Source organism: Megalopta genalis, chromosome 5, assembly GCF_051020955.1.
Source record: "Megalopta genalis isolate 19385.01 chromosome 5, iyMegGena1_principal, whole genome shotgun sequence".
Lineage (NCBI taxonomy): Eukaryota > Metazoa > Arthropoda > Insecta > Hymenoptera > Halictidae > Megalopta > Megalopta genalis.
In genome coordinates this window covers 31,211,839-31,237,761 of record NC_135017.1, presented here as the reverse complement: position 1 = coordinate 31,237,761, position 25,923 = coordinate 31,211,839, and the positions used below count along the sequence as shown (strand labels likewise).

The window sequence follows — 25,923 nt, the reverse complement described above, 5'->3', positions numbered from 1 at the left end:
TACAGTAAATTCTCACTATTAATTTATTAATTATAAATTAATTTATAAATTAATATTTATTTATATAAATATACAGTAAATTCTCTCTAATTGAGGCTCAGATTGTACACAAAATTGGATAATTTGGGAAGAGGAGATACGATTATTCGAGCCTTGCGGCTCATTTTTATAGTTTCCGATTGTCAACAACGATAAAAATGAGCCGCAGGGCTCGAATAATCGTATCTCCAAATCCCAAATTGTCCATTTTTGTGCACAATCGGTACGTCAATTAGGGAGAATTTATTGTAATTAGCTCTCGCGGAAATGCGATGTTTTTGTACTCACCCCGCGGGAAAACTTTATGATCCCGGAGGAAAATGAATTGAAAATAAATAGTACGTATAGCATAATATTATTAATCAAATACTTAAAAAGTTTATTCTATTATTTCTTTCTGTTACTCCAACCAATTGTAGTTTTTGCAAAACTTTTTTCATTCACTGTCTAGAAAACTAGTGCTTCCAACATTTAAGAAAACTTCAAGACATTGTCCCAATTTGAAAAAATGGTGCGAATATTAACATTACTCATTGTATATGTGTGTAGATGTGAAATTGTTTTTTCGTATGTTTCAAGTTCAAAATTTATTTAAAAACGCATCGATAGATAGATAGTAATATTGTATCTACTGACAGGGAACATCAACCAACTCGAAGTTGACGATCGTAATAAAACTTGGCACGTATGTAAAATATCAAAAAATATTTGACACTTACTTTTTATAGCTGCTCGTTTTTATGTTTAGGAAGAGAAAATATCCTTCAAAGTTAGGTATGAGAAACCTATTCCATCTTGAATATTCATGCAAATAGAATGGAATGTTCAAAAATTTCAAGAAAATATTGATCTAACCACTATTATTGAAAATATTCGAGCAGCAATGGAAACCATGGTTAAAATAATAGTAAGCAGCCTCTGACACGCAGTGCAACCGGTCAATAATCGAACATCAAGACCAAATGTCTGGGCCATAACGAACACGATATTAAATACCTGAGTTATAGTAATCCAAGAATCGTTATTTATATCGTCCACTTGTTTATGATACTTGCATGTGTATTTGCGACATTATTTATCTACTGGTGATTCACGATTCTGTTTTAATTCATGAATTGGACGTAGAGATATGGAACTATGGCAAATCCGATCACACAATATACAAGGTGTCCCGCAATTTCCGAACATACTTCGAGGAGTGTTTTCTTCGAGTAAAAATACGACGAAAATGTTTTATAACAAAAAGTCTATAAATGTTGAAAAGTTATGAAAAATATAAGAAATGTGAAAGCTATGAATATTCCCAAATTGGTCAAGTGGGACCAACTTTCTGGGCCTCCTAAATCACCTGATCTTGCTCTTTCTTTGTTTTTAAATCGATATATTTAAGGCTTTGCGTTTTAACACGTTTAAAAATATGGATGCTAACTTTCGAGAAGATTTACTTGTATTTGTTATCTCAGGATACTGATATTTTTCTCAGTATAAATAATTTCGTATGAACATTAAAAAATCACCACTTTTCATTACGGTAAAGTGACTTAAGCCACTTTCAAAATAAATAGTTCAGAAAAATGACTCACATATATTAATTTTGTCCGACGTATTTTACTGAAGTGACGTTTTGAAAGGACAGTGATTTACTAAAATTGTTGAATAAATTACATATATAATAATAATTTGTATCATGAACATATTCAATATAAAGGTTTGATTTAAGTATTTTTTATTTTAATATTCATAAAATACAAAAATAATTAGTACATTTTGAAACATAAGTATAAGTAATTTATATGAAAATACATCAGTTCAATTTAATTTTCGTCATCAATAGGAGTGATTAAGTCCTCGGAAATCGTGTTTTGTTTTAAATTTTTTAAATAACTGTGGTATATTGGGGGTATATAATTAAGCAAGTCCATCATGTCTTTGTATTTTGCTGAAGAAACAGGACGAGATCCAGCGTATAATGGATCCATTTTTTCTATTATATTATTATATTATTATTATCAATATAATATAATTTACAAAACTGCACTATTCTTTCGCTCTTATAAAAATAAGTCCAGTGATCACAATTTTTTTTAAAATACTGAAAATAATTCAAAACAATACTTCACACACACTTATCACACGTTTCTATTTCTTTTACACTAAGCCCCGCAATTAATTTCCTGAGTACAGCGACTTACGCCACTTTCAAAATAAACATGTTTGTTATGCCGTTAATTAGCGAACAAATCTCAATAGTTCTCAACTTATTGATTGCAAATTTTTTTAAAATGAAAAGATACCGTTCAATTGTAATCAGTGTTACCATTAACTCGATTTGTTTGAAAAAGTGACTTATGCCACTTTCAAAATAAACGGCTCACATGTCGATTTTTTTTTGGTAAAGGATTGATTTGAGACCCATAGTTCCTGTGATGTGTAGAATACAATGCAATAAAAAAAAAGTTTGACCTTGCATATCATCATGCTCAAGGACACTTGCGAGGAGTATTTTTAACAGATCTCCAGCGATATCTGAGGATGTAGAGTTCACTTATGTTGACCACGACAAAACTTTTTGATAACCTATATAATAATCACGAACTATCGGTTCTGCTACGAATCTATACAGATTCTATATATTCGGTTAACGCTATAATAAACGTGAATAGCACAAATTATCTAAGAAACATATACGAAATTCACCAACGACCACAAACAAATAATAAACACCTGGATTCCCTCGCATCAAGGAATAAGAGAAAATAGAAGAGCTGTGACGCCATAGCAAAAGAAGTAACAACAGATCGTCTAACAGAAACCAGCACCCCAATTTCATAACAAGACATACTAATCTCAATCGTGAAAAAGTAGAACGAAACAGAATATGGATTACGCCAACAGGACTAAAATGCATGACACAGTACAAAATTACTACCAAGTGTAATATCAACTTGCGATGTGAACAAGAACCGCGAACAGACCTCGACTTGGGCATTTCATACTCACGCATGAATTACCTCCTAGACAAAACAGACCCACCTTACTGTAACAACTGCAACCAACAAATAACCATCCAGCACCTGTTATATGAGTGCAGAAAATACCAGAACCAACGAAATAAATATGGATTAAACCCAAACATCGCTTTGACTTCTCCGAAGTATCAAAATAATACCAGCAGCTACCTAGAAGGAACCCAATTATTTCACAAAATATAAAGAAAAAACTCAACATGTCGCTAATGATCTTAAAGTCGATGCGACTCTAAGCTCTTGCTAAACAAAATTATTTAATGCTTTTTTCACTACTACAATTAGCAGCGGAAAAAGGTCATTTATATTTCATAATTTAATAAATATTACAATTATAATACATAACTGCTTGCTATCGTTATTATTATTATTATTATTATTATTATTATTATTATTATTATTATTGTTGTTGTTGTTATTATTATTATTATTTGTCTTTTTAGAATAAAAAGGATGGAAGAAATTATCCGTAACGAATACAAAAAATTATGTTATGCTAATACAGTGTCTTTTTGCAGGCATAATGTCATACTGTTAATACAGTGTATTAACAATATACTCACATTATTATTATGCAAGTGATATCTAATAAAATTCGAGGATTACAAAAGTATTTTAAAAAAAACTCAACTTAGTATATGCTAAACGAAAACAATAATGGTACCGATATTTATTTCGGTTTCTGGTAATTCGTTTATTGGTTTTGGTATTCAGACAATTCAGTTTCGGCAAGGTTTTGTTAATGTAACACCGGTATCAAAATCATACCGGTTTTAAGATCCTGCTTTGGTGGAGAAAGGTGCTAATTAACTCGAGAGTGCAACTGAGAGACAGAAAAGTAGCTGCACTGCACGGAATATCATCGGAGTAGTGTCTAGCTGCAATTATAATAGAGTACTTTAGGCGCAATGCTTGCATTACTGAAAGAGGTCAACATTTTGAACAGCATCTTCAGTAAAATGATGTTACGAATACAGTAAATTCTTCCTAATTGACGCCGAGATTCTGTACAAAAATTAACAAATTGGGAACAGGAGATACGATTGTTCTAACCTTGCGGCTCGTTTTTATAGCGGTTGACAATCGGTAACTACAAAAACGAGATGCAAGACACGAATAATCGTACCTCTTCTACCCAAATTGTTTATTTTTGTGTACAATCTGAGCGTCAATTAGGGAGAATTTACTGTTTATAGTATAATATAACACCTTTTAAACCGCAATAACTATTTTAAAACTGGACTAAATGACCTGAATTGTTTCTTAATGTTCGAGGGTCTGTTCAATGAAAAAAATACTTAGTCTTAATTCTGCTGTTATTTGGAATGATACAAAATATAAAGAACTCTCGTTTTTTAATGTTTTTATGTAAGTCTGTAATGAAAATTTAAAAACTTGCGTGTTGTACGAGTTGCGATTGACGTTGTTTCGAGTTCAAATAATTAAAGATCGCGAAAATCGCAGTTTTGCTACGATTTTTGACATTTTCGATCAATAGCTGTGAGAAATCTGCAGATTTTTAAACCTTTCAACGCTTGTAGCTGAACTCTGTGTTAATCTACTTCGATAAAATTTTCAACACGCATAGAAATTACCGATATCTACAAAACACATTTTTTACATTTTCATTACAGGCTCAGATAAAAAAGTAAAAAAATACGAGAGTTCCCTATTTCTTTTTATCGTTTCAGTAATAGCAAAATTTAAAAAATGTATTTCAGTAATTATACAGTGTGTAAGCAAAATAAGTATCATGACTATCGATGATACACAATCGATCGATTCTACATCCTTGATTTAGTGAAAAACGATATACGCAAGATGCAGAATTAGTCTTGACTAGTTTTTTCAAGGTTAAAAAGTTAAAAATTATTTTCATAAATTTGTTGAGATCAGTTAACAGGTTGTTATTAATAAATTTGCTTTTTGATACCGATTGAAAGCGTTACATTAAAAAAAATTAATTATTATGTTATATAATTATATTAATTATATTAATATTATATTATAATATTATATAGTAAATTTTAGTAAATTTTTTATTATTTATATATTATTATTATATTATATAATATTAATTATATTAATTATTAATTAGAAAAAAACTTTCAACCTATTGACCTTGAAAAACTAGTCAAGGTTAATTATTACGACACTAAATCATGGATTTAGAATATCGATCCTAGCAGCGTGACATCTATTCATTTTATACGCTGTACAGTAAACTAGTGTTTCTAGCATTTAATGAAAATTCAAGTAACTTAATCCAGTTTTAAAAAAGTTACTGTGTTTTAAAAGGGATTTCTTAACTTTTGTCCGTAGGTGTATGTAAGTGTTTTAAATAAGTGCACAAACGAAATCTGTCTTGTATCCTTTTTGCAACTCTTTTCAAAACAGAACAAAAACGGGCAAATGTCTATAATACTTTTTTTAGTTGGTTTATGGATTTCCCACACGTTTTCGAAGAGTTGACATTTAATTTCGGAACACCCTATATACAATATAATAGAATAGAGTAAAATAGACTGCCGACCGCAGACTAGTGGTCGGAGGACCAGTGGGGTCCACGAATTGTGGATTGCCCATCACTGCTCATCATGTACTCGGATAAAAGAGGAACTTTACCATCTGTAATTGTTTGTAAATGTTCGCAATAACTAGAAACTGTATGCTTAGCAGACTGCGGATTTTATGTATTCACGCTAAAATTGACTTGGAAGAAACCAAACAATAAATATATTAGAACAATTTTGGAATCTTTATATTTGACTTATGTTTCTTGCGAATGAGAATGTTTATTTTGCATAAAGATTCACAGTTTGGTAATTAGCGAGTACGCTACTAAGACTTGAAACAAGTTGGAAAAAGGTGTTTAAATGTTTAAAATATTAGATAAAGCTTCGGCATTATAAATTAATCATTTTGTAGATCATAATCTATCTCTTTTAAAATCAAATTAACTGTTTCATATAAGTCAAAATTGGCCGCCGTTTATTCAATCTTTGAATTTAATATTTCTGTTCAATTTTTTTAAATTTTAATTGAATATGAATTTACTTTGTTTATATATATATATATATATACATATATGTTTATAATTTACTATGTTTATACTATACTTATTTATAAAATAATACAAACTTCATTACAAATAATTAATTTGCATTAATCTTCAATAATTTTTTGTAAAATGATTTTTAAATCTAATATGAATTGGATTACAAATAATTACAAAAAAGTGAATTTGATTTGCAAAAGGTGAATAAGACCTACTAAAGGGTTAATTTTATTTGCAAAATTGGCTGGCCGCGAGGCTGGCCGCCTCGCGTCAGTTTATCTTGTCTTTCATTGGTCACTGTTTTCTGTTAATAATTCATAAACAAAAGCCGCGGATTGCATTTGCGCTAAGAAAAAAAGTTATTTCAAATGACTTGAGGAAACCGTCATTTCCCAATTTCACACAGACCAGCAATATTATGTAGTTAAGAATTAAATAGAATTTTTTTACATATTATAGCAACTCAATATTTTTGTATAAAAAAAGTATTGGCCTATGCATGTCGAAAAATTATTAGTTTAGCAAACATTTTAACTGTATTAAGTGAAATACTTCTGTTATTAATTTTTCTTCACATCTCGACAAATGACAAAGAGTTCGGAAAGAATAACCGAACTAGGGTCTTTGATAATTTTACGATGGGGTCTTGAGATGTACGTAGCGTCAGGTGTGAAACTAATGAAAACAGTTATGATATCGGTTTCGGTTCTTGAAACAGTTATGAAGAACCGAAATGTCCTCATAACTGTTATACGATATAATATCGGTTCTGGTTTTATATCGGTTTCGGTTCGATAACTGTTATTTTCGGTTCTGAGTTTCGGTTATGGATTTCGGTTCTAATTCTATTTCACATAACATGTACATTGTATTTCCTTTGGGAATTCGAAGTATGGATTCTGAAATACTTTGTATTATTGACAAGCTGCGACTATGACCAATGTACTGTTTTGTCTCTCGCACAGAAAAAGGCTATACAATTTCTTACATAAAATCCAGAATCGAGCGTACCAAATTGAGCGTACACTTAAGTTGGCAATAATGATTAATAGGAAAATAAACAGAAACGGACATTTTCAAAAGTAATTTAGATATTTCAACAGTTAATTCTTTAAAAATCTGTTTTTAAAAAGGATCTATTTATATATATTTCACACTAAGTGTAAAAATGCTCACATTTCGTCGTAAAAAAATTGAGCGTACAATTAATTAAGTATTAAAAGAACTGAGTTTTGTGAAATTTGTTATGTATTTTTATTTATTTGGAATTTGTTCAGCCGTCTCTCTAGTCACTATGTTACGCTTGATTGTCATTTGTCACTGTTTATTAGTAAAAGTTAGTACCATGTCTTCCAAAAGAACTTCAGAGACCGATATTCCTGTACGAAAAATTAGGGACTCATTCTATAATATAGAAAATTATTAATAATTATAAATACAGTGGAATTCTTCGAAATAAAGTAGAACGTTGGACAAAAGAAATGAAATGAGTGAAGCCGATGAGCGATACATAGTAAGACAAATTAAAATTGATCCGAAAATCTGTGTTCCAAAATTAACAAAGGATGTGTCTTTAAGAATTAAACAAACCATCTTTACGGAAGCTGTCCGCAGAGTCCTACGTGATAAAGAATATCACAGTAGAATAGCGAGGAAGAAACCTTACATTTTCAAGGTGAACCGACGCAAGTATTTGGAATTTGCAAAACAATATGTTAATTGCGACGACAAGGTTCTTGGAATAATGTAATATTTTCAGATGAAGTTAAAATTAACTTATTAAATTGAGATAATAGAATAGTTGTTCGACGAAAACCGAATGAGGAGTTCAACAAGAATAACACGATTCCAACACTGAAGCACGGCGGGGGTTCGATCATATTATGGGAATATACGGCAGTACATTCCGTAGCAGGATCTGAGGATCGAGATCGAGAGGATCTCTCGACGTTTACCGTAGAACTTTCCTTGGAAAAAAATCATCCTCGGCGTTATAGATTTCGAACAGATCGTCCTTTGTGTTATAAATTTCTAACATTATAAGCCAGGAGTGTCAAACTCGCGGCCCGAGATGAACATTTTTGCGGCCCAGTCAATATATCCGACGTAAAGTAAAAATAAAATAGAAATGTGAATTAGAAATTTTGAAAGTAGTCTCGGCCAATAAAATTTCTCCCGAAATAGGAAAGATAGTATCAGAGAAGAGATGTCAAGTATCAGGACGTAAACAATAATTTAACTTTATATATGTTTATTACAATGTACTAGTCAGAATAAAAATATTTGTTTCTATGAACATTGATTTTTTTTTGCGGCCCACCTAATGTTAAGCATTGTTTATTTGGCGCAAGTTAGCTTTTGAGTTTGACACCCCTGATATAAGCGTTACTTCTGACTAGACCGTCCTATACATTTACCTCCACTATGAAAGCGGTAAAAGAACATTTTACAAATAAAACACTTTAAGTTGTAAAACGGTCCGTAAGATCTCCAGATTCAAACATTATGTAAGATTGTTGGAGAACGTTTTACACAGAGCGTGCTGCACGCGACTATCGGCGAGTGTCAGAGCGTGCAAAGCGATCGTGTAGTCACCTGCGTTTAAAGAATAACGATTTCGATTTCAGCGGAGAAAACGTGGCATGCAACTCATAACGTGTAAAACGCCCGTGTAATCCTAATCTGATCAGGAACATTGTATTGAACTAGAAAACAATGAAAAAATATTAGTTATTTGAAACAAAGAGGCGTGGAAACAATAAAACCAAAAAAGCATTTGAAAACTGTATAAATCCATGTCGGTAAGAATGATTACGGTTATTTTGTCCTCTTGCATACGTTGTGACCGTTGCAGCATGATTCTACACCTTATGATCGATGGAGATTTTATAAAAAAAATTTCCGTAAAAATAACCTTGATGACAAATTCCAAACTCAATTTTTTGTATTTCATAGCGTAGTACTCGTTAGGGGGAACAATAGACTCAAAAGAATCATGGGTCCAAACAGTTCTTATAAAATAATAGCAGAGTCACACTGTTTGTGTAACACGTTAAGTGACCTTAAAAATGATGATTATGATCAATTTTGCGGCAACATTTTATAAGATATCTGCAGATCTAAAGTTGTAGAGTCACACGTAACGGTCGCGACATATAATTTCCTACACCCTGTACATTGACCCTCATTGATATTCCAGCAATATTTCAAGGATAAAAATTGGTGAAAATTCGACCAAATTACTCGAATTTTCTTTGAGATGTTAGATGGACCGTAATTAAAATAATGAACATTATAAATCTTCGTACCTTATTTGCACGCCGAAAATTTCATCGACATTGGTTCACACAAAATCAAGCTGTAAATATTTAAAGATGTAAAAATACCCAGATTTCTTACAGATTTTCATTTTACAATGCACGTAAATCTCTGAGGTGCACAAGAAACGTTTTTCAAATTTTCGTTATAAGCTCGGAGAAAGAAAATGTAAATCGTAATTTTGTAATTTGCTTTTTTCATTCCACCTATTTATTATTTATACAAGAGCTTTTTACACACTGTCTAATAAACCAGTCATTCCAATACCTCAAAAACGTTCAAGTCATTTTATAGAATTTCAAAAAATTATTCTCTTTGAAAGAGTGTTCGAATATTAATAGGAGTCGTAGTATGTATGAAATATATTTAGATCTTTTAATAGAGCTAAATCAATTGTTAAAATGTAAAATTTCATTTATGTGCGTTAGCAAAGAAAGCTTGCAAAAATGCACACAAACAAATTGGTAATTGTTTATTTTAAGCAATATCCTCCCGAATATCATGATCTTAATATACCCTGTCAATGACACGATCATGAATAACTTTTCCTCATAACTTAATTGCCGGCATCTTACAATTTTCCAGATATTTAAAGTTTATTTGTTCAGCAGCCGGGACTTATGCAATATGAAAACTTCCCAATTGAATAGAAATGTATGTTCCGTTTTAGTAATTTTTGTTTGGTTTTCGATTCAAAATTATTCCTCTTGTATAACGTATTTACTATTTTGCAAATAAAATTAACCTTTCTGCAGGTTTCGTTAATTTTTTGCGAACTAAAATGTCTCGTTTGAAGTTTACTTATTTGTAATTATTTATAATAAAATTCATATTTTAAAAAATTTAATAACGTTTTATAAATAGTTATTGAAGATTAAAGTAATTATTTCTAATAACATTTATATTAAAATAATTTACTTAAAAGACGACCAATTTCCTTAGGTGACCGGGTTGATTTTATTTGCATAAAGATGAATAAAACATGCAAAAGGATTAATTTGATTTGCAAAAAGATGAAGATGATCTGCGGAAAGATTAATTTGTAGTATAAAATTATGAATATGACCCTGGAAGGGATTAATTTTTAATGCAAAACCCGTAAGTCGAAAGCAATGCAACGATGTTCTTAAATCTTTCTAATACCGTAAAGCTTACGTATTTTACCCATATATTTTTCCATAAATTCATAAAATCTACAGTTTAATAATTAGTGTTGCACCTCCAAACATTTTCAGCTTTATTCAATCGATAAACTTGTGTGTTGTAAACTTGATGTTCGTTTCAGATCAAGTCAGGAAGAGCAAACAGGCTTCGATATGTATGTTGCTCGATTTAGATCGCCGGTCCTAGTTTGGCCGGGACCAATCCAATCGCGTTAGATCGCGCCAATCTGTCAGGATCAAGTCAATCGATACGACTCAAGCCAGTGACAATTCAAATTCGTTCAATTTGGATAGTTGAACGTAATATATAGATTACTCTTTTTACCCCCACCCCCAATTCCATAGCCACAAAGTACATACATATTTCGTTGAATTCAAATAAATTGCTGTCGGGGAAATAGTTCAACTAGTATTGAGGATCTGACTAATCTGACACAGTGCAATAATTAATTTTTGAGACTGGCCCAATAAAATACGGCCGAAACAAAATACACAAAATCTTATGATGTTCTATTCAAAACAATCTCCTCTTGCTTCAATACACTTGTTACAGCGATTCAAAAGGGTATATATTGTGTTCATTTCTACTATACACAGTGTGACAATTAAGTTTTAAGAGTAACAAAATCTCATGTTGTTTTATTCAAAAAATGATCTCCTCTTAATTCAATACACTTGCAGCGATTCGAAATTCAAATGCACGATTCAGCTCATTTTGTGGTATTGCCTTTAGTTCCGGTGTTGAAGCTATTTGGATAGTCGGAATATCTTCAAAAAGACACACGTTAAACTTCAATTTCAATTTTGGAAATAAAGAGAAGCCACATGGCGGCAAATCAGGCGAATATGGTGGATGATTGAGCACGCAGACCTGATTTCTGGCCAAAAATTGACGAACATTGAGTGACTTGTGAAATGGCGCGTTGTCGTGCAGCAGTGTCCAACTGTCTGGATCTTGATAATCGGGCGGATACGACGTGAATAATGGTCCGAATCGTCTCTCGGTCGATGCTCATAGCCGCTTCCATTATTTTCAGTAAAGCATTGCAGTCATGTGCAATAAAATTGCATATTTTATCAATCGTTTCAGGTTTTCGAATTGAAATTGGCCTTCCCGTATTTTGATCATCTTTCAGTGATTCTCTATCATCCAAAAATTGTTTATGCCACACGAAAACATTTCATCGACTTAAACAAGCATCGCCATACACTTGCTGCATCAACCGGAATGGTTCTGATGCACTTTTACCGAGTGTTGCGTTCATTTTAATAACCGCTTTTTGTTCCATGATACAATTTCAACATCGATTAAAGACTTGGTCAGGAAGAACTGACATAACTTTTTAAAACATATTAACTTTTTTAAAATTGAACTAAATGACTTGAATTTTTTTAGGTGATAGAGGGACTAGTATACTAGACAATGACCAAAATTTTTTTTTTAAATATTGCTATTATTTGGAATGACAAAAAGAAAATAGAAAACTCTCGTTTTTTAACTTTTTTTTGAGCCTACAACGGAAATTTGAAACATGTCTTTCGTATACCTCGGTAATTTATATGCTGAAAATTTTATCGAAATCGGTTGACGTTATCACAAGTTACAATAAATTAAAGATAGCAAAAATTACAGTTTTGTCACGATTTTGATCAGAAACTGTAAGAAGTCTGCAGTTTTCAAAATCTTTCAACGCCTATAGCTCGATTCTCGGTTAACTGATTTCGATCAAATTTTCAGCATGCATATAAGTTACCGAGATCTACGAGAGCCATTTTTTTCATTTTCGTTACAAGATTAGATAAAAAAAAGTTAAAAACCGAGAGTTTTCTAATTTTTTGTGTCATTCCAAATAATAGCAAAATTTAAAAAAGACATTTTGGTCATTGTCTAGTATACTAGTTCCTCTATCATCTAAAAACAAAAAATTCAAGTCATTTAGTCCAGTTTCAAAAAAGTTATTGCGTTTTAAAAAGTGTACGAACACTTTCGTGGGCAACTGTAGATGCGTTAGACAGACAAATGATTGACCTTTCTAAGGATGCTATCGCTCAACAGATGTCGCCATCCCTTGCTGAGGTATGATGTTAGTCTTAAAAATTAATTGTCGTACTGTGTATTCAAGTATCTATCGTTTCTGAAAAAATTCTGTTAGTAGTTATGTATATCTTTCATTTAAGAGAATATCTATTCCTGTAGAATTTTTAGCTCTTGTCGTAAAGAATCGTTGTGAAAGTGTTCTTATGAATCAGGTATTCAAGAATTCATATAACAGAAATTGAATGAAAACATATTTTAGAACACTTATTAGAAAAATTGTTACGATATAAATAGAACTACTAATAAAAACAAATCGTAATTATTGGTAAATTACGTAATTTAATACATGTTATTTACATTTTTTGGATTACTTGAACATAAACATAAGAATAATCTAGAAAATAATGTAGGCATTTTCTGGCTTTTGGAATTGATTACGCCAAAACACTACGAATTTGCTGCTTAATCGTTTGCGTACCACGAGCCACTTTTGCGCTCTTCAGATTTTGTGTCGAGAAAAGCCAGAGCATTTGGCCGAAACAGACGACTTACGGCCCACCCAAAATTTGTCGAAACGTGCTCAGTCTTTCAGACGCATGTATACGTCGCGCGTCGCATCGCTGTCAGTAATCCAATTTGCATTTTGTTGTTACCTATTCTAAATTAATAGTATATATATTTTCATTCATAACGTTTTATTTTATGTTTTACGGCTTTTTTCGACACATAACACTGTCCGACAAAAACAAACTTTCTTTCTGAGTTTCTATAGCCACTATGCAATTCTTGTAGAGCTTCACTTCCTGAACAAGAATCCGAAAACCGAATTGCTCCATCACCCTCAGTTTTTTAAATAAACGAACTTTTGTACAAACCCAAAATTTTCGACAAAAATGAGGTATTGTATGAAAAGTATAAACGTTAGAAGGTTCTAATTGGTGTTAAAAAATAGAGGAGAGTTTCCCGAATATAGTGGCATGCAATTTATTAATTGTTTTTGATCCTAAATAGCAATAAATTAATGTGAAAGTTTAAAAAAGTGTCGACGTGAGCAGTTTCTGCGCAATATTTTTGTATTTTTACGGAAAGTTTTTTGTTCAGCACGAAAACTCTACCCAGGATCTCTCTACTTTAGGACCAGAAACAATTAATAAATTGCATGCCACTATATTCGGGAAACTCTCCTCTATCTTTTAACACCAATTAGAACTTTCTAACGTTTGTACTTTTCATGCAATACCTCATTTTTGTCGAAAATTTTGGGTTCTTACAAAAGTTCGTTTATTTAAAAAACTGAGGGTGATGGAGCAATTCGGTTTTCGGATTCTTGTTCAGGGAGTGAAGCTCTACAAGAATTTCATAGTGGCTATAGAAACCCAAAAATCGTGTCGGACAGTGTAATCGAAGGAACGCTATTGCGCTCTTCGGCGCTTCTCGATCCTGTTTTTTCAGAACCATCTGGTACGCAAACGGTTAAACTATAAATCTCGACACTTTACTTCAATTGTACGCTCTCTCCTTCGCTTACGCCAAACGACTGTGACCGCTCATCGCCTTTCAAACCCGCCGTTCTCTCTTTCTCACACACACTCGCTTCGTACCTCGCGTCCTTCGCTCACGCATATCCATACACACACCGTATGTTTGGTGCACGCGATTCTTATTTCTTAACGTCCCTACGACAATATTACACAAACAAGGTTTTAGTTATTTTTACCGAAACGATAAAGTATAAAAAGTAATCTTGAGATTAAGAAAACATAAATTATAACATCCTTCGCATTGATCTAAACGAATTTATCACGAAACATTTTTCGTATCAGTAAGAGTAACAAAAATATTAAAATATGCAAAATACATACATGTATGTAAAACACTCTGTAGTTATTCAATTTAATTTTACAAGTAAAATATTTTCTAAATTATCTAAATTCTAACTTGTTGTTGCAGAGACATTATGAATGGCATTTGCTAGCTTGTAAAGATATGGAAATAAGTATTTGTTTTCTTCCCAATAATCTAATAAATTACTTTCTATAGGAATCATTTTGGATTATATTTTGCAATTTCTGTAAAAGCCGCACCTAGGTTAATGTCATCTTCTACATTTGATTCATCGGTTTCAATTTGTCGAAAATAATATTCCAAAAGTTCGTCACTTGTTGTTAGCGATGGTAAGTACATTATGAATTTGAAGACATTTAAGTATTTGAAGTCAATGAAATGTTTGAATTGGGGAAAAATTCAAAAATTAAATTTTAATGATTGGAATTTAAAAACAAGAAGTTTTTTGAAAGGAAGTTCCATAAGTAGCTATAAATAAAACCTATTAAAAAGTTCCAGAACTTTTTCCACCCTTGCTTTCAACTAAATCGCTGAATCGAAGAGTTTGCACTTTTCTTGTCAGTTAGAAACGTTGACACTTTGCACTCGGATGTCTCTTCTCCGGGGACATACTAAAACAGCTGTTAATTATGGTACTTTCAAAATTAATAATTTTTATCTCTTAAAGTCTGGGTCAAAAGATTTTATTATCAGACTTTATGTAAACTGTCTAATTATTTCTAACGTTCCAACATCTTATATTTTCATTAAAACATTACTTACTACTTCGCCAATAAATATGGTAAAAATTCTCCGAGTGCAAAAGATTAATAATGTACCGCTCGAAAATAACAAAAACTAACAGTAAGACGAAAATTACGTAGTCAAGAGTGTATTTGTTTTGCTGATATACTTACAAAGTTGTACTTTGTAATAATACTAAATGGTTGTCAGCAAGAACGAATGATCGATACGAAGTAATATACGTGAATCGACAAATCCACTCGTCCGTCTAAAACTGCTTTGATTTCTATTCTCATTATTAATTTTTGATCATTTCATCATTTATGCTAACATAGTAAAGTATATTAATTTCTTATCGTCAAGATATTAACTCGATGATAATAAATTACAGAGTACCAATTGGGATTTGTAAATTGAGATATGAATCCAGTAGTCATGAATATATGAATATTAAAATTGGTAGACTTATAGGAAAGGTACTAGAAAAACAGTATTATTCCTGGAATTCTAAAATTTTTTTCGGATCCCGACGCAATTTGTCTGAAAAAAATTCTGACATTTATAGACGGGTTTTTTTATTAGTTTTCATATAAGGTGTAGACTACATTAAATATGACACGACCGTTGGTATTGAAAATTACTGATAATAACTAATAGTTTCGACAATTGCAACAAAAAGAAGTCAGATAGAAATTTAAATCTTTCTTTAATATTTTAAGTGAGTTGAAAATAATACACGGATATCCTTAAGTTCTTTCAACATTTTCATCGTTTTAAATTTTAATTACTCATTTTTGTCATAAATGCATAAAATCCGCAATCTAATCATAACATAATATATTGCATCGTTTTATCTTATCAATCGAAACCTGTTTTTCTTGAATGGTTATAGAAGAATAAAAATTCATTCTATTATTAATTTGTAAAATAAACTGAAGAATGTTCAAGAAAATTAATGTATTATAGATATTTTGCTCTCTTTAAACAAAATTTAAGCATATCTAAATGTGTGTAAAGTTATTTGAAAAAACTGTTAAAATTTTAAAAATTCTTAGCATTGCAAATCTTACTTTGATTTCAAAATTAAATTTTTCGAAACTTGACGATGACGCAAAAGAACGACTTCTGAATTAGCATACAACGCATTAAAATTTATAGAATAAAAGAATTAAATTTATTTGACGTTTTCTGTTCATTAATGCATAATTGTTTTATTATTATATGTCACTATAATTGACATATACACTCAACGGCGAAATTAAAAAATTGCAAATTTTTGGCCGACAAAGTGCCAATCATTGAACAGTTGTAACTCCATTAATAGCTATCATAAAATTATGGCTTCTTTTGAAATTAAAGCTTGAAGTCTCTACTTTACAATACCATAATCTAATTCTTAATATCATGCATCCCTATGACTGTAGAATTCTAAATTTGCGGGTATATGTTCGTTGTACCCTTTATGAATTTGGAAAAAACTTTGTCTATCTTTATTCCCCTTTACTTTGAAGGCCGAATTAGATGGTAGCGATTTTTTTTCGCAAAGCTTAAACAATAAATACGCCGCTGGCATTAGAATAATACAAGGTACACTACGAAAATGTTGCACGGTCAGACTATACCTCATGTGTATGTGTTTCATGTGTATTAGTGTAAGGTTATTATAAAGTGAGTATATATTTTAAGTGCGGTTTGTTTAAATGTGTTGAGTTTGTGTCCAGCATAGTTTAAAAACGAGTATTCCCTCTTTATCAAAATGTCATACTTTTATGGTTGCTATTAACGGAGTTATAGTTGTTCAACGATTGACAATTTTTCGGCCTGAAATTAGTGATATTTTAATTCTATTGTTGAGTGTATGTTCCTTAATTAATTAATTAATTAATTTTTTAATTAATTATGTACTATGTATGCGAAATATAACTAATGATTTCCAATGAAATATGACGACCACGATTGTCTTAATGAAAATGAACGCCTGATTGTAAACAGCAGCACAAATTATTAACAGATAATTAATTAATATTGATTTGCGATAGATCATCAATTAGCACATACCTGTTTAATATGAGTTTAATCGCTTTTTAAAATGTGAAACTTCCGCATATTTCTCAAGTATTGTTTTCAAAAGAGTAAATTAAAATAAATAAAAATTTGGAAGCATAAATACATATTATGTTATAACAGTAATAATATTTATAAGTTATAAATAATGAGTGCAAAAGATATATGTGTAATGTATAAGTTTAACAGGGTACTTTACCCCTTGTACTATAACAACGAGTCAAACTCGTGATAAAATAATTCATACATAACATTCTAAATATGAATGCTATTCTTCACTTCTAAATCAAAACAAAATTCGAGTCTTCTGTTATAAAAATCTAGGAATGAAAGTTCATGAAAGGGTGGGAACAAAAATTTTCTTGTTCTATTCAGGACCAAACAGTGCTAATCAATATAGCTGTGAAAGTAAGTGTAGTGCAAGGGGTTAAATGTACACAAAGTGAACGTTTTTCAATTTATCTAACAAAAAGAAAAATTGTAGAGAAAGTCTAATTAGACGAAACCATAAAGTAGACTTGCAGCCAGTACATGACATTAATACAAGTTATTTAATGTTTCTTAACACTCAACCGTGGGACTTGGGTCCATTTACACTTTCACAGTATAAATATTGTTATTTAACTATCTATTTAGTTTCTGACAATTAAATATAACATTTTCACACGTTTCATTAAATTCTATAGGAGAATTAATACATTCAGAAGGTGTACCTTAAAAAATATCTTGAAAAAAATTAATAAATAAAATTATAAATTATCCTAAGCATACTTAGTTATTTTTTTGTGAAAAAGGTACACCATTAAAGTGTTACGAAATGATAATCTTCCTGTATTCCTATATTTTTATTCTCTAATTCAAATACTTGACATTGCAATACATAAGTGGTATCTTTATCTTTTTTACAAATTCCTTAAGAGAACATTTTTCCAACATTGCTACACTTGATTTTTGGAAAAATATAACAATTATAACTTGTTAAATTTATAGTTTACTTTATCTGTTAAGTTTAGTTTACTGTTAGCTGTTTAATGAGAGAGAGAGAGAGAGAGAGAGAGAGAGAGAGAGAGAGATGTCGCGAAGTCTGTGTCACACCTATCGCTATTATTGTAAGGATCAGGACCTCCCAAGAACAACGTGTACGGAAATGGGGAAATTAGAAGTTTCGTAGTTATGTGACTTAGTCGATTGGCTGCCAAGCAAAAGAGGTTCCGGGTTCGATTCCTGCGTACGGTTCCCTTCTACATAAAATGCTTTTGGTACTAAAAAGTAAAAAGTTTTCGACATACGGATCAATCTATTACTTTTCAACAGTTAACACTATGACACGTGTTCCACCGATGGTACATGCCTACATGTTTACTTAATGCGCTAAAAAAATAGTTTATGACAAATTTAGAACTGAAGAATTAATTTTTACTACAACAAAAGGGCATAATAAGATATATATATATATATATACAGGGTGTCCCAGGTTTTAATGTTCAAACTTTGTCAGTATATTCTATGGCACAAAGTAAGAAAAAAATGTTATGTAAGCATAGATCATATAGAGCTTTATATTAAGAAGTTATAACAAAAATTCAGAATAGGAATAGTAATCAACTAAAAAAAAATAAAAAATAAAAAAAAATCTTCGATCGATGTCAATCATGTATTGTCAACAACGGTTATTAATACATTTCGAAATGTATTAATAACCGTTGTTGTATATATATATATTCCCTTTTCTTGTAGTAAAAATTAATTCTTCAGTTCTAAATTTGTCATAAACTATTTTGTAAACATATATGTGACCAGTCTTAAGGGTCGAGTAAAAACAGCTCGGCACGACACGTGTTAATTATAAATCTTGCTCATAGATTCAAATTATTTCTTCACCAAACAAATGCTCGTATTGCAATTAGTTTCCAAAATTCTGATTATATGATGTTAAGGGGTTATGTTCTACTGTGAACTTTTGAAAAAAAATAAATTTCTTTTTGAAATTTGACGACCTTATATCATTATCGATATACTAAACTTTAAAGGCATTTTTCTCGAAACTATGTTTTTCAGAACGGTGTCCACGATATCTCAAAATCTACTTGAACAACTATGCTCAAAATTTTGGGTACGCATTTAGTACATGTCTGATTACACTGTCCGACACGATTTTTGGGTTTCTATAGCCACTATGAAATTCTTGTAGAGCTTCACTCCCTGAACAAGAATCCGAAAACCGAATTGCTCCATCACCCTCAGTTTTTTAAATAAACGAACTTTTGTAAGAACCCAAAATTTTCGACAAAAATGAGGTATTGCATGAAAAGTACAAACGTTAGAAAGTTCTAATTGGTGTTAAAAGATAGAGGAGAGTTTCCCGAATATAGTGGCATGCAATTTATTAATTGTTTCTGGTCCTAAATAGCAACAAATTGATGTCAAAGTTTAAAAAAGTGTCGACGTGAGCAGTTTCTGCGCAATACTTTTGTATTTTTACGAAAAGTTTTTTGTTCAGCACGAAAACTCTACGCAGGATCGGATTCTGTAGACATTTCTAAAGAAGAAACGGCCCGATAGAAGTGTCGGAACGATGTACATTTCGAGTAGGTCGAGAAAATGTACGTCGGCAACATGTACACGACGTTTTGCCGCCATGTGCTTCGCTGCTCGCTTCTCTCTGTCCGACAGGGCCGAAGCTATGGGTAATCAACACCGATGGAGGGATCCAATGGGGCACCCACTTAGCGTGTGGGGCGTGCCATTTTTTTTTAGTACTTCAATGTGCTGTCTTCTTTTACATATTTTTATGGATAATAATCGCCAAACTGTGAATCATAAATTAAAAATGGAGAAATAATAAAAAAAAAATAATGAACAAAAAATATTCATTTTATTCTGAATTTGTTCGAATTACAAGTATATCATGTATACATTTATCATTAAAATTATAACGATAATTTATATTTAAATTATAAAAATAAAAAAATATATAAATAAAAAAAAATAATAAATAATCATTTTCAAAACGTTAAATTTCTTGAAACATATCGTTAAATATATATTTAAATATTTATTTACTTATATGGCGTAGAAGTCAAAATTATGCTAGTGTTAGAATACTTTCGTTACCAACTCCAAATACTCTGGTGTGATTTTTTGTGTGAAATATATCACAGTTTGGTGATTATTATTCACAGAAATATGTAAAAAAAAACAAAACATTGAAATACTAAAAAAAATTCAAATATTATTTACGAAAAGTGGGTGCCCCATTGGATCCCTCCATCGGTGTTGATTACGCATAGCTTCGACCCTGCCGGACAGAGAGAAGCGAGCAGCGAAGGACATGGCGGCAAAACGTCGTGCACATGTTGCCGACGAACATTTTCTCGATCCACTCGAAATGTACATCGTTCCGACACTTTTACCGGGCCGTTCCTTCTTCAAAAATGTCTACAGAATCCGATCCTGGGTAGAGTTTTCGTGCTGAACAAAAAACTTTTCGTAAAAATACAAAAATATTGCGCAGAAACTGCTCACGTCGACACTTTTTTAAACTTTCACATTAATTTATTGCTATTTAGGATCAAAAACAATTAATAAATTGCATGCCACTATATTCGGGAAACCCTCCTCTATCTTTTAACACCAATTAGAACCTTCTAACGTTTATACTTTTCATGCAAGACCTCATTTTTGTCGAAAATTTTGGGTTTGTACAAAAGTTCGTTTATTTAAAAAACTGAGGGTGATGGAGCAATTCGGTTTTCGGATTCTTGTTCAGGAAGTGAAGCTCTACAAGAATTTCATAGTGGCTATAGAAACCCAGAAAAAAAGTTTGATTTTGTCGGACAGTGTTACAGACCCTACTAGAGTCAACGAAAATTTTTTATTTTCTTTTCTATTTTTTAGGTCTCTGAAGTTTAACAAAACATGCAAAAATCGATAATCGAATTTCAAAGTATCGCCATTTTTTTAATTATCGACTTTTTCCTTTTGTTTTACTACCTGCTATAGCAAAATTCATATTAATTAAGAAACTTTCACGTTTTTTTTATTTTAGACAATCAGAATGGCCGGAGTCATGGACACCGTGAGATGACTTTTTTTAAAAGCGACTATGTTGAGAGTGTGCAGTGCCACTAATTTAAAGCTTTTTTTATTGTAAGAAATTTTAAAACGTCGTTGAAAGGTATAATAGTTACTTCGTAAAGAAGTCTCTAACAAAGTTAAAAATACGCACTTCACATTAGAATACACACTTAAGTTAGTGTAAATGAAATTGCCGGATAATGTCTATACCGATTTTTATGTATGAACAATTATGGCCGTCTTTACAGTAGTTACATTGTCTTGAAAAAGGTTTTTCGGAATTCTGAATTTTTTACGCTACGTAAGTAATTTTTAGTAATTATAGATTTAACCGATACCCGTATAGTTTTCTTATACAAATACAAACTTGGCCGCAACGTTGCAAGAATCACCGGTAACTGAAATAAAACTTTTGGCTAAAATACTGTAAATGAAAGCAGAGTGCAGAGTTGGTTTGCCAAATTCCGTTCCGGTGATTTTCCTTTGTAAAACGAGCAGCATACTAGACAGGACACGTTTGTTGAAAACGACGTCTAGGTAGAACTTGTGGAAAATGAGCTTACTCACAAATGAACAATTCTACTTTAATACTATTTTTACCAATCATTATAGAAAAGTTTGAAAAGGTAATTGAGGAAAAGTGATTAAACTTCGAAAATAATTTCAAGTTAAAATTTTAGGAGTGATCTTTTCTTTCTTTCTAATAAAAATGGTGATAAATAAGAATTTGAAAGATGTTTTCTCTTTGTAACCCTTTGGAAAATAGTGTTAAAATCGTAAGCAATACCGAGTAGAGGAAAATCGTGAAATATGAAATACTATTTTGTTTTTCTTATGTCATTCTTACAAATCAATCAGAAAGTAATTATTTTTGTAAAAAATCATTATTTCTTTTACCAATAAATAAATAAAAGAACTTGTTACAATAAATCTTTTCTAATTCGCGTTCAGATTGTGCACAAAAATGGACAATTTGGGAATGGGAGATACGATTGTTCGAGCCTTGGGACTCGTTTTTATAGTTGTTGACATCGGTGACTATAAAAACGAGCCGCAAGGCCTCGAATAATCGTATTTCCTCTTCCCAAATTGTCCATTTTTGTGTATAATCTCAGCGTCAATTAGGGAGAATTTATAGTACTTGTACATAATACTTGTGCTATTTGACAGAAACGAGAGGAAGTTAAGCTAGGACCAAATAATCTTAGCATTTATCTTGTTGCATTTTGTGAGCATTAGCGAAACTTCAGAAGACCGATCACGTCCGATTTGGCTGAAATTTTGCAAATAGCTTCATTTTGGATAAAATCAATGTTTGCCAGAAGGATTTTCCATCGCTGGAAGTTTAAGGCCCAAAATTTTGCAAAGAATGTTTTTATCATCTTAGTGTCACTCCCTGTAATTTTGAAAAATTCTATTCATCGATTTTACTGAAATTCTGGAAACAGTTTTTTTTAGATAAAAGCAATGTTTGATGACATAACTTAATTACAAAAAAAATGAAAGAGGCATTTAAGAGCTTTTTTAATAAACTCAATCGCTAGCTTTATAATATCAACAGAGAGTCCAATTTTATGACCAAAACAGAAAAATAACGAGTCACGTTCGTGTCTTATTATGTTTAATGGCCAATTGTTTCATCAATTATAAGGTGCTTTCACGGATCAATTCGAACAGCAGGGTTCTATCGGTAACGCAGAAAGTGACATTACTGTGGTAAATCATCTTTCACAAAATTGGCTATTTTAACTGAAAATCACCGAAAATTTTTTTCGCGCACATTGTTTTTGTCAAAAAACGTACCTGCTTCCACAATTTCAACGAGAGTCGCTAATAACCCATCTGGTGGTTGATGCGACTTTAAACACCGGATAAAAAAAAAATTTCAACGAAATCAATGCACAAAACTTCTTAAAATGATCGGGAACGATACTAAAATGGTAAAAACATTTTTTGCAAAATTATTGACAGAAAATCCTTTTGGTAAACATTGTTTTTACCTAAAATAAAAGGTTTTAAAACAGTACGGACATTATAAAGTAAAAAAATCAAACCTCACCAATAGATAATGAGATCATGGATTTCGTAGAATTTGGCTCGATCACGATGTTCTCCACAATGGATCGTATGGGGTTGTGTGTGCTCCTTCCTATATCTGACGCCTGAACGTTCCATCGTTGACGAGATCTCAAGACGGACATCTTGGGCCCAGAGCTGATAATGCCTTGTTCAAAAATCCCGCCTTTAAATGCTCGCGCGATTCAAAATGTAACACTCCGAATATAGTCTGTACTTATATCAAGCCGAGTTAAATTATAATTAATGCTGTCGTTGTGTGAAAAAATGATCGAAAGATCAAAGAACGACGGTTCTGGTCCAAGTGGTACTCCATCACTGAGACAAGATCGTTTCAGGTTCGCCAATAATCGAAATGTTCCACCGGAGGCTGGAGGACGAATGAACCGGTCTGATTGGTCGACTAGATTCCACACCTTCTTTCATAATTAATTTGAACGGATTCCCTGCTTGCGTAGACAAACAGCCGCGAGCTATTTTCCTGATTGTTATTCAAACTACGAAAGAAATTGGATTTTGATTTTTTCGAGAGACTGTGTTACTTCAAAACATTCACTGCAATGCGGAACATACAACTAAGCCGTTAAAAGCAGATTTCGGTAAATTTTATTTCATATAAAAATATGAAATAATTAATTTCGAACCGTTATCTTCAACGCTGTTATTTGACAATAAAAATTAATATTTATCCATTTGAGATAATAGTAAGATAATAGTAATTTAAAATAATCAATTATTTCGTTATATTCTTACTTCAAATATGACAAGAGAAATAATCCTCAAAATAATATGCAACAAAAAAATAGTATTTTAAGAAATCCTTACATTAGTTTCCTTGGAGCAAAAAAAACTCTTTTCTCAAAAAGTTCATCCTTAAGAGATTTTTGTCCATGTTCATCTAATATTATCGCGAAAAATATTACATAGTATGAAATAATTATTTAACATAATCAGATCGGTTCTTATATCTTGTAAAAATGCTATCAAGAATGTCAGTGCAAACAGACTCAGAGCTGATAATGATATCACCTTATTAATTCCCAAGAAGAATTTCACACTTATCTACAATAATTATGTCAAATAATTATAAAATAACATGCTATCTAAAATAATATTTCAAGTAATGTTATTGTGAAATAAAATAACATGTAATTAGAAATATTATTTCAAAATATGTTATTTCAAATGTACCCAGGTCTAATTAAAAGTATGGGATTAGTCTCATGAATGAACTGCAAGCATTTTTTCCAAGTTACAGTTTACTAAATCATATTGTAAAAATCCGGATTAAATAGCAAGTCACGTTTTGTACTCTAACTTTTGTACGATTGATGGGAAGATAATAACTTCATCAATTTTACGAAATTTTATAATTTCGTTTACTAGTGTATTGTTGTCTATAATACGAATGAATATAATTTTATTATGTAATGAATAGGTTGTGGATAGCGCATTTGATGTACAAAATACAAGACAATACAATGTTTCACAAAAATTCTATATACATGTATCTACACATTTAATTTAATAAATTGTTCAATGTACGACTCAACCTTTTGTGTAATACTAATCTTTTTTTGTAAACAGAATGTCATCGAAACTACGAATTTGCATAACATTTACAGTATATGAATAAAAGTAGAGAGTATTGTATTGCAAAGATACAACAAAAATAATAAAAAAGATAATTTTTGACGTAGCGACCGGCAACAATGTAGAAGGAAAAATTAGCAGTGTATTTTTAATTCATATAAGAATTCCATGCTGACTGTCAATGTTGTTGTGCCATTTTATAACGTACATTAAAGAAATAATATTTGATAGTTACTTTTCACAAATTATTACCATCTGTAATACAATAGAGACTTCCTTAGTATCTAAACTTTCTACTATCTAATTATTGTATTATTTACATACATTGTCACCTTGTAGAGAACTTCAACGAAATTTTTAAATAACAGAATGTTTTGTATCAGAATTTTGAAAAAATAAACCTTCGAATAAGAGAATCTCTGTTATACTTCTAAAAGTTCTTTATATGAAAATGTCATGATTTCTTGTGTCAACCATATCTATCGCATAGAAGATTTCATATAAGATTTCAAACAAATAAACTTATTTATTTGCAAGAATTTAAATATTAATAGAATCAATAATAATAACATACATATATAAATATATGTATGTAGAATAATAATGACAGAATTAATAAAATATCACACAAAATTAATTTGCAATTCTTATTTTCACGGTCTGTTGGTCCTACACGTGTTATTGCTGAAAATGTGACCTAATGCTTTAATAAATTAAGAAGATGTTGACGTAGTTACGAATCCGGATTCCGGAATTCAGGGTCATTTTGGTGATCAAAGTTTTGCAAGTGGTTGAACTCTTCGCGTTTACTAAAATAGCACAAAATCAGAATTAAATATTCGAATTTCGTGCTGATTGACTTTTATCGAAAACATTTTTTCGTTACTATTAATTATGAGGAGT

General features: G+C 31.2%; 1 protein-coding gene across 1 annotated transcript in view; it reads right to left on the bottom strand.

The window, feature by feature from the left end:
• Tat (Tyrosine aminotransferase) overlaps positions 1 to 23,808 on the bottom strand; it is a 94,945-nt gene extending 71,137 nt beyond the window's left edge. The window contains exon 1 of the mRNA XM_076522335.1: positions 23,411 to 23,808. Coding sequence (XP_076378450.1) covers positions 23,411 to 23,552 — 142 coding nt within the window. The 5' untranslated portion in view covers positions 23,553 to 23,808. The remainder of the gene's footprint in view (positions 1 to 23,410) is intronic.
• Between the last annotated feature and the right edge of the window lie 2,115 nt (positions 23,809 to 25,923).